The 10,982-nt window shown below is 36.1% G+C and overlaps 1 protein-coding gene and 1 pseudogene across 1 annotated transcript; both read left to right on the top strand.

Moving 5' to 3' along the window:
- Positions 1-6,121: 6,121 nt before the first annotated feature.
- LOC140671333 (uncharacterized) lies at positions 6,122-7,184 on the top strand (annotated as a pseudogene).
- Positions 7,185-10,004: 2,820 nt separating this feature from the next.
- On the top strand, positions 10,005-10,739 carry LOC140671332 (histone-lysine N-methyltransferase SETMAR-like). Its single transcript, XM_072902591.1, has one exon. The coding sequence runs from the start codon at positions 10,005-10,007 to the stop codon at positions 10,737-10,739; it is 735 nt and encodes a 244-aa protein (XP_072758692.1).
- Positions 10,740-10,982: the final 243 nt, after the last annotated feature.

Raw genomic sequence — 10,982 nt, 5'->3', positions numbered from 1 at the left:
TGACCGTGACAATATATGTCAAAGTAATTAACTTCACTCTCAAGAAGAACGAAAAATTAGATCACATTTTTCAACTTTTTTGTCAATAACTGTTTAATAAACAAGGACCGACGGTTAAAACTTTTTGGAGGTTACTCAGGATAGTGATCTTGACAACATATGTCAAGGTCAAGGTCATAGGAGTTGGATCCCCTTTTCTCAAGGTTTACCGTTATTCCCTCTTCCGTACCTCTTTTTTTTAACAGTCCCATAACAATTTCCTCTAAATCTTCTATTTTAATCATTTCAAACTTTTTTATAATATTGTAATTGTTTTCAATAACATAAATAGTTCTCTTACTCCCCGGACTTCCACTCGTACTTGCACTTGTAAACTTTTCACTATTTATAGATTTTACAATATTATTAATACTTTGTATATAATACATATTAAATTTATCAGCTATATTACACTCATTTATGTTTCCTAATATTTCGAAATCTACATCTTCTATTTCTCTTCCATGCATTGGCTCACCTCTAATTATTTCTTTTAAAGTTTTCCACATTTTTGTCGGGTCATTTTTATTACAATCTATCATATTTTCATTATATTCTTTTTTCTTTTCTCTAATTAATTTGACACTCTCTCTATTGCATTTCTTTCACTTTTAAATTGCATCCAATTTTGCTGCGTATCATTGAACAAAGGGTTATTGTATGCTACATCCCTTCTATCAGATGCTACTCTTATATCATCTGAAAACCACTTTTTACTTTCCCATACTTTTGGTATTATAAATTTTTTTCTAGATGCTGTACTATCCAATGCATCTACCATATTACAAATTTCTTCGCTCTCTCACTAACTTCTAAACCTTGACATTGCTCTATTCTGTCTTCTATTAATCTATTAAACTCACATTAAATTCGCTGTAGTTCCTACCGCTAAATTCTCTATATTTACTTATGGTTTTACTCGCGCTTAATATAACTCTTAACCACGCATGATCTGTTATTTTAGGTACATGCATTACTTGTATTTGAACCTTATTATTAGCAAAACATAAATATAATTGTTTGACTGTCCTTTGTAACTCTCGTCGGTTTATTAACATACTGTTTCATACCTAAACTTGCTATTATCGTTTGCAACTTTTTAGTATAAAACGAATCAATCATGAAATCTATATTAAAGTCTCCCATTATCATGCAGTCTCTTTTTATTACTAATTCCTCTACTATATCCTCAAGAAACCTTACAAAATCACCGTGCGATGCACTCGGTGAATGATATAATACCATTACCACACCTTTATACAATTTCTCTTTTATCTCTATTGCAACACACCAACAGTTCGACACTATTTTTTTACCAATACTATTTCATATTTAATATCGTCTCTTACATATATAATTGCTCCTCCTGTATTTCTATTTTCTGCGTCACATCTAATTATAGAATAACCTGGCACGTTCACTTCACTATCTTCAATTTCATCCGTCAGCCTAGACTCTGACAGTGCTATGATTGCTGGATTTACTTTCTTCCTAATCTGATGTTGTATCTCATCCTTATGTGATGTCAAACTTTGCGCATTTATATATAATATCAGTTCCTCTTCTTTCTGTAACTGCTATTTGTTGTCCTCCCAGCTAGTCCTCTTCTTTCTGTAACTGCTATTTGTTGTCCTCCCAGCTAGTCCTCTTCTTCTCCTCTTGTATCACTCTTTTATATGTCGGACATTCTGAATCAAATGCGTCATACTCATCACTTATCTTCAAATTATATGTTTGAATTTTAAACATACAATTTACGCATTTTTTCTTAGTCACCTTACATTTAACTGCTTTATGATTTCCTGCACATTTGTGGCATGTCTCATCTCTTGTACAATTTTTTGCAATATGATAATAACCCCAGCATTTAAAACATCTTTTGATATTAATATGATTAAATACAGGACACTTTTTCCATCCTACATTTATTTTTCCTTTATTTAACAATAATTCATGGATTTTTTCATCTGTTTCAATTATTACGACGCCTTCTCTTCTTCTTTTTCCCCATTGATTACTGTAGCTTCTTTTCTCCTTGATTATTTTCTTTATTATTCGAATCTGAAATTCCTTATTTACTGCAACTTTATTCTGCTTCTTGATTGTATCTATTAACTCATTGTCATTCAATTTTATATCTTCTTCATCGATATTGACTATTTTTATCTTAGGTTTTATTTGCGGCGACTCAGTAACTTTGAAATTTTCACCCAACTTAGCTTGTACTGCGGTCTTTAATTTTTCCATTTCTTCACCAGTTTCACAACCTAAGATCTTTGTTCCCTTACTTCCTTTTCTTAGTTTCGTTATTCCCATTTCCATATTTTTGATATCTATCTTTTCTTTCATCAATCTTTTGACAGCTTCACTCTCGTGTTCCACTTTAGGTTTAATAATTATAACATTTTCTTTTTTCTTCTCTTTAGCTGCTTCACTATAGCTTCTATGTGTTCCATCTGATGGATCAGATATCCCTCCTTGTATCATTTTTCTTAAATCTTTCAGTATTTCTTGTTTAACATTTTCCATTTCTCGAACTACTTCTTTAATCATCTTTTTACATACTGTCTCATTTTTCATTTCTTTCACTGCTCTTACAAACTAATCTATTTTTATATCAATACTCGATGATCCACTCGTGCCTACTGCTCTGCTTCCACTACTTGATGTCATAATCGATCCTGTCGTCGATGTTGACATCTTCTTCATGTCTTCCTCCCTATCTCTTTCAATTGTAAATTTCTCAAATGGGCCTTGACACGACACTAATTCATGGTTTTCATCATAAACTTTATGTTTATTCAACATCCTGGATGATAAAAAAGTTTGGTAATTATATAGTATAGGGGAGCCACCTCCGATTTCAATGTCCTTCGTATATGTTGTCAAGGTCATCACTCTGAGTAATGTTGTAAAGGTTTTAGGCCGCGCTCGTCATTTGTTATAAACAAAAGAAGTTTTATAAATATCGAAGAAATGTAGCCACATACACACACACACACGCGCGCGTGGGGGTGCAAGGGGAGGCGAAGGCGAAGGTCCCCCCCTTGCACTTCCCTTCCCGCACCCACCCCGCTGGTAGGGATGCTCTGGGCAGAAGTGCGCGAAACTTTCTACGCGTAAAAAGTGTATGCGTGGATACAGTGTGTTCCGCCCCCCTGCGGGGGGCTCCATTTCCAAAAAAAAAATAATCTAACCTAAATCAAATTTTGATTTTAAATGGAAATAGGTTTAGGTTAGGTTATTTCTTTCGGAAATGCTAAATATGAACATTTTATTGAATAAAATATTAGATTTTTATTTTGCACTTTATCGGCTTGAAAATAATTTAAACGACACCAAATAAAATGTTTAAATTAAATATAATAAAATAACTATAATTAATATAATTAATATAATATTTATTATTATAATATAATTAATATAATTAACATAATATTTATTATTATAATATAATTATTATAATAAAATAAGAGTCAGGGCATAGAAAGTAGAGATAGTGAGAAGGGCAAGTAGACAGGGATTTAGACATAGAGGAGGAAGCATAGCGAAAGGCAAGTGGATAGCAAGTGGATAGCAAGTGGATAGCAAGTGGATAGGGAGCGTATAAGGCATAGATGTAGAGGGCGTAATTGGACAGAGAGAAATTTGGAATGACAGAGGGAATAGGGAAGAGTACGAAGTTTAGGAAGGAGAGAAGAGGAAGTGAAGGGAATATAAAAGAGTGGATAAAGAGGAAGAGGGAGGACTGAGAGGGAAACAAAGAGGGTATATTTTTAAAAAGCAGGAAGACGGTTAGATCTTTAGATAAAAAAGAGGAGAGAGGATGGGAGGAGATGATGAGGAAATGGAGGTTGGAAATGGAGAAGGTGATGAAAGAGGGAATGAAGGGATGGATTGAGGAGATGAGAAAAGAATTGAGAAGGATGGAAGAGAGGAAGGAGGAAAGAGAGGAGTTGAAGGATTGTATTATGGGATTAGAGAGGAGGGTGATGGAGCTGGAGAAGGACAGGGAGAAAGGGGAAGGAGGAGATAGAGGAAAGGAAAGAGAGGAGGGAGGGGAGATAGAGAGAAGGATGAAAGAGATGGAAAGAAGGATGGAGATGGTGGATAGAGAGAAAAGGAGAAATATAATAATAAGAGGAGTAGAAGTTAAAGAAGGAAAAAGAAAAAAGGTGGTAGAGGGGATAATAAGAGATATAGGGACAGAGGCGAGGGTTAAAGAGGTAAAAAGGCTAGGGGGAGACAGAGAGAAGGGCAGGGAAATGGTGTTAGTGTTCGAGAATGAGGAGCAAAGAAGGGAGGTATGGAAGAAGAAGAGTGGGCTGAGGGGGAGGAAGGAGAGAATATTAGATGACTGGACGTGGATGGAAAGGAGGATGAGGTGGAAACTGGAGGAGATTGCGAGAAAGGAGGAGAATGTGGGGAAGAGGATAAGATTGGGGTATGGAAGGATAATGATAGAAGACAGGTGGTGAAGATGAGTGGAGGAGAAGGAAAGGTTGGTAGATGAGGAGGGGAAGAGCAGAAAGGAGGAGTAGGGGAAAAATTAGGGTGCAAGGTAGAGAAAGGGAGGAACGGGAGAGAGAGGGAAAAGGGAGAGGAGGGAGGGGGGAAGGGAAAATAAGAGAGGAGAGGGGATGGAGAGCGGTGTTTTGGAATGTGGCAGGATTAAGAAAGAAAGATGAGGATTTCTGGAGAAATTTGAGATTATGGGATGTAGTAGTGTTATCAGAAACATGGGTGGACGAGAAGGACTGGGAGAGGGTGAAAAGGAAATTGCCAAGAGAGTTAAAATGGGAGATACAGATAGCGAAGAGAGAGGGGAAGAGAAGAAGACCGAAGGGGGGTATGTTGATGGGGATGAGGAGAGAGTATGTAGAGAAAAGAAATAAGATAGAGGGAGGAACAGAGGGTATGATGGTGGGCAGGTTGAGATGGGGGGAAGAGAAATGGAGGGTGATAGAAGTGTACGTGGGGGAGGGGGTGGGGAAGATGACAGGGGAATTGGAAAAGTGGATAAGAATGGAAAAGGAGGGAGTGAAAACGATAATAGGGGGGGATTTCAATGCAAGGACAGCAGAGGAGGGAGGAAGAGTGGACGGAGGAGAGGAAGAGGAGAGAGGAAGGAGATCGAAAGATAAGAAGAGGAATAGGGAAGGCGTCTGCCTTCTCTATCATCTGTCTAGATAATAGAGTTTCTGGAAGAATGAGGAATGGGAATACTTAACGGGAGGTTGAGAGGGGATGAGAGAGGGGAGTTTACATTTACCGGGGAAAGGAGGATACAGTAATTGATTACGTGATAGGGGACGGGGAAGTAGAGGAAAAAGTGGGGATATTAAAAGTGGGGGATAAGATAGATTCTAACCATCATCCGTTACAAGTTTGGATAAGAGGAGAAGAAAGACGAAAGGAAAGGAGAAAAGGAGGAGGGAGGAGCGGGAAGGGGGTATGGGATTAAGAGGGAAGGAACAGGTTTAGAGTAGCGTTGGAGAGGTTGGGGGAATTAGAACAGGGAGGAGAAGGGAGAGAGGGATGGGAGGAAATAGAAGGGAGAATAAAAGAGGCGATAAGAGAAACGGAGGAGAGAAGACGAGGAAGGGAGAGAAAGCAGGAAGGATGGTGGGATGAGAAATGTAGGGAGAAGAAAAAGGAGGTGAGGAAAGAGTTGAAGGAGTGGCGTAGGGAGGGGGATGAGGGAAAGAGATACAAGAGTAAGAAGAGGGAATATAATGAGTTGTGTAAGAGGAAAAAGAGGGAAGAGAATGAAAGATGGGAGAAGAAAGCAGAAGAGGTTAGGAAAGAAGGGGAGGTGTGGGAGCTAGTGAATATGGAGAGGAAGAGGGGAAAGAGGAGAGTGATTGAAGAGATTGGGATAGAGAAATGGAGAGAGTACTTTATGAGGTTACAAGGAGGGGTAGAGAGTAGAGTGATCAGAGGGAGCAGGGCTAGGAGGAAGGGGGAGCAAATGAATTACTGACACGTAATTATTTGATATTTCTCATTTTTTGTAAGTCTGTTTAATTTCGATTAACATTTCATTATCTCAGTCGTATTGAAATTAAGTAAAGTCTTAAAAATGACTGACTATACTCCCAATCAAATTGTTGATATGATAATGGTTTTAGGAGAATGTAATAACAATTATCGTGCTGCAGCAAGGCGTTATGCTGAACGTTTTCCAGATAGAAGACACCCTAGTGATATGACAATACGCAGCTTAACTGGAAGAGCTCGTGATGGACATCTTACTCGCCAACGTAGGCGCCACGAGTACAACGAAAATGATCCTCGTGTTGTAACTATTCTTGCAGCTGTTCATCTTGACCCTCATATCAATAGTCGCCAAGTTGAAAAAGAAATTGGTATACCAAGAAGAACATTTTTAAGAATCATAAAAGTCCTTAGATATCCCGCTTATCACATAACGTTAGTGCAAGAATTAAAGTAACGTCATATTCAACTGCGTATTGAATTTGCCAATGGGCTTTGCAAATAATAGAAAATAATCCAGATTTTTTCAGGTTTGTGCTTTTTTCAGATGAGGCTACATTTTATAGTGACGGACAACTGAATAGGCACAATTGCCATTATTGGTCAGACGAGAATCCTCATTGGCATCGATCTGTAGACCATCAAAATCGTTGGAGCCTTATGGTATGGTGTGGGATTGTAAATGGATATTTAATTGGTCCTTACCTTTTGAGCGAAATGTTGATAGAGAAAGCTACTTCGAGTTGATAAGAGATCGGTTGCCAGAATTATTGGACAATGTTGATTTTGAAACAAGACGAAGAATGTGGTTTCAGCACGATGGTGCAGCACCACATTTCGCACGAATCGTACAGGACTTTTTAAATGAAAATTATAATGAAAGATGGATCGGACGAGGAGATCCAGTTAACTGGCCTCCTTGCTCACCTGATTTCACACCTCCAGATTTTTATTTGTGGGGCTATTTAAAGAATGTTATTTTTCAACAACGACCCACAACTAGAGCTGACATGCAAAACCGCATTCGTCGAACATGCACAGCAATTCCCAGGCTGACTTTGGAAAACACCGTACGCCATTTTCAAAGGCGTTTAACTTTGTGCCTTGAAACAAATAGAGGCAACTTCGAACATTTGCTTCGTGGTTAAAGTTATAATCGTAACGATAGTGAGAGGTAAGGAGACTCACTTTAATCAAGCACCCCAAAGGAAACAGAACTTACTACGTCCACGTCGTTGTTTCCGGGTAACGCTAAAAGTAAGGTTAACTCATTTAAAGCAACAGCTACTAAGAGCTTGTGGAATAAGAAACACTAAATGGCCTTTTTATGTTATGAAAAACCTTAAAACGTTAAATTTTTCATTTTTTCTTGATTCGATATCAAAAACAGTTTCTCGTTAATAAAATCACTCTGTCCTTTAAATGACCTTGAAAAATGACGTCAAGGTCAACATTGTTGAGGTTGTTGTCACATTCCAGTTCGATCTTTCTTATAAAGGTACCTTCACAACGTTTATTCCGCCAGAAAATTTAAATAAACAGCTACCAAGCAGTTATTTAGCATTTGACCTTAAATTGACTTTCTCAAGGTCACGAAAACAAACTTCAGCATATCATTTCAGACGTAAAATTTTCCGCTCTTTTCGAATCCGGTGTCAAAAATAGGGGTTCCCATTTAAAAAAACCACTCTGACCTTCAAATAACCTTGAAAAGTAGTCTCAAGGTCAAAGCTAGTTACACAGATAGGTGACCCCCATTATCTTGAACAACTTTTGTCTGAACCATTTTTCCGTATCTGTCTTAGGTACAAAGAAATTTGGGTGCATAGATTAAAATGTATATATATATAATGCATTTTTTAGTCATGGCTCTAAAAAGTGCCAATATAAACAAAAGTGATTTTCCTGTTAATGGCTCTGAAAAGTGCCGATATAAAGCGAATCAAGTGGTACTCCATCGTTAAAATTTAAAATGGCACTTTTCAGTGCTTATTTAAAAGCCAATGAAAAGTTCTAATTGACACTGAAAAGTGCCGATTGGTTTTTTGATGTCTTCATCACTCCGGACTCCGGTCTCAAATCACTCCGCTATAGCTTCTTCTGATCCGCTTCCTCTTTTCACCATGCAATATCAGTGTTGCTAGACAGGCCGCGTATTTCTACACATGTGCATGCGCAGAAAAACTCGGCCCGTCCAGCAACACTGTGCAATGTACGCCTTTCCTGTAAAGTCTGTAACAGTTAACAAAGTAAATTAGTTCTCAATATTGCAGATCGTAGAAGATTAATTAGACGATGAACACTGCCCGACAATAATTTGTTCCAATTTTCTAGCAAATTTATGTAAAATATGTAACATATATCTTATACATATAAAAACTCTAAGCAATATGGAATAAAATAAAAAAATGGAACTAATGTCGCATGAGTGAACAATATTTTATAATAAACATGGCCAAAATATGTAGTTTACAACTCTCTCCATTTGCTTCCAAATGTCTTTAAAACTCTTTTAATAATAAAGTGTTCAGCTTTTATTTCTCTACTCTTTTATATTCCTAATCTAAACCTTTCTCTCTCTTTTTTCTCTCTTTTTTCCCTCTCTTTCTTCTCCTCTCTTTCCTTCCTTTCTTTCCTTTTCTTTCCCTTGTCTTTTCTTCACCTCTTTTTTTCTTTCTCCCTTTTCTTCCTCATTTCTCTCTCTTTCTCTCTATCATAAACAATTATTTATTCCATATGATAAGAACTGTATAGTAATATGTTATTGTATGTAATATGTCACTAAGCACTTAATTTATTAATAAAAAAATATACGTTACACATTAATACACATAATAGTATATATACTAATTTATTTTCTTACTTTGCATTATTAAATACGTTACATTATTCCAAAAGTACCGAGACAAAAAACGTAGTAACAGAAGAAAATGTAATAATAAATATTAATTCTAGAGAAAAGAAAAAATTTCTTTTTTATTTATAAACATGTAATGTATTTAGTGTATCCAAATGAGAGAAATATAAGTCACAAAGTGCGATAATATAAAAATATTTTTTTTATTTTCGTATCATTTTATTTCATATTATTTAAAGCTTGGCCTTTAAAATTGTTATATATATATAGCATATATATATAAGCAAGTATAAAATATAATAAAGACATAAATGATACTATAAAAATAAGTACGAGCTATGAAAGATAGCGTAACAAAAAAAGTTAAGATATTGTAATTTTAAAGACAAAGCTTTAAATAATATGGAATAAAATGATACGAAAATAAAAAAAATATTTTTATATTATCGCACTTTGTGACTTATATTTCTCTCATTTGGATATACTAAATACATCACATGTTTATAAATAAAAAAAAAATTTTTTCTTTTCTCTAGAATTTTAATATTTATTATTACATTTTCTTCTGTTACTACGTTTTTTGTCTCGGTACTTTTGGAATAATGTGACGTATTTAATAATGCAAAGTAAGAAAATAAATTAGTATATATATATATTGGGTTGTCCAGAAAGTTCGCGCCGATTTTTGGTAGGTAGCGTAAGGACAGGTCTGAATATATCAGAACGATTGAAAACAAATGACATGCGTACATATCGTAAAAGACGGTACTTCAGGCATATTTGGAAAAAAATTTGGTTACGATACGTTAATTTTTGTCAGTTTTATACGCCTTTGAATATGGAAGAAAACAAAGTGCATTTTAGGTATTTAATGCTTTTCTTTTACCGGAAAGGCAAAAATGCCACACAAGCGGCAAACAAGATATGCGCTATTTATGGCGAAAGTGCTGTAGCTGAAAGAACTGTGCGGAAGTAGTTTGCTAGGTTTAAAGCTGGTGATTTTAACCTTAAAGATCAAGAACGCCCGGGTAGGCCCTCCACCACAGATGAAGATCAGATTAAAACACTGATCGAGAATAACCCACGCTATACGACACGTAAATTAGCAGAAATGTTAAATATGTCAAAATCCACCATCCACGAGCATTTTGTGAAGCTTGGCTACATAAACTGTTGTTTTGATGTATGGGTTCCCCACGATTTAACGGAGAAAAATCTGATGAATTGCATTTCCATTTGCGACTCGCTCTATAAACGCAACGAGGAGACACCATTTTTGAAGCAAGTAGTGACGGGGGATGAAAAATGGATCATTTATAATAATGTTGAGCGAAAAAGATCTTGGGGAAAGCGGAATGAACCACCTTTAGTCACCCCAAAAGCCGGTCTTCATCCAAAGAAGGTCATGCTCTGTGTCTGGTGGGATTGGAAAGGGATCCTGTATTATGAGCTTTTACCAAACAACGAGACGATAAATTCAGAGAAGTATTGCTCCCAATTAGACGAATTAAAGACAGCAATTGAACAAAAACGTCTAGAAATAGCGAATCGGAAGGGCGTCGTGTTTCATCAGGACAATGCGCGGCCTCATGTGTCTTTGATAACTCGACAAAAGTTGTTGGAGCTCGGTTGGGATGTTCTACCCCATCCACCATATTCACCAGACCTCGCGCCCTCTGATTTCCACCTATTTCGATCATTACAAAATTCCCTTAATGGAAAAAACTTCAACTCTTTGGTCGAGATAAAAAATCACGTAGAAAAGTTTTTCGCTGAAAAACCTGAGAGATTCTGGAAGGACGGAATTTTCAAGTTGCCTGAAAGATGGAGAAAGGTTGTAGAATAGAATGGCACCTATATAATTTAATAAATGTATACTAAAATTTAAATCTCCTGCGTTTCAATTTTCCTTCAAAATCGGTACGAACTTTCCGGACAACCCAATATATGTATATATATATATATATATATATATATATATATATATATATATATATATAGTATTCATATAGTATTCAAATAGTATTCATATAGTATTCATATAGTATTTTTCCATTTCCATAAATGTAAACTTTATGAATTCAACGGG

This window comes from Anoplolepis gracilipes, chromosome 11, assembly GCF_047496725.1.
Source record: "Anoplolepis gracilipes chromosome 11, ASM4749672v1, whole genome shotgun sequence".
Lineage (NCBI taxonomy): Eukaryota > Metazoa > Arthropoda > Insecta > Hymenoptera > Formicidae > Anoplolepis > Anoplolepis gracilipes.
This window is presented reverse-complemented; position numbering and strand designations above follow the sequence as displayed.

Coding starts and splice junctions, on each gene's coding strand:
- LOC140671332 (XM_072902591.1), top strand. CDS start 10,005: ATGTTAAATATGTCAAAATCCACCATCCACGAGCATTTTGTGAAGCTT.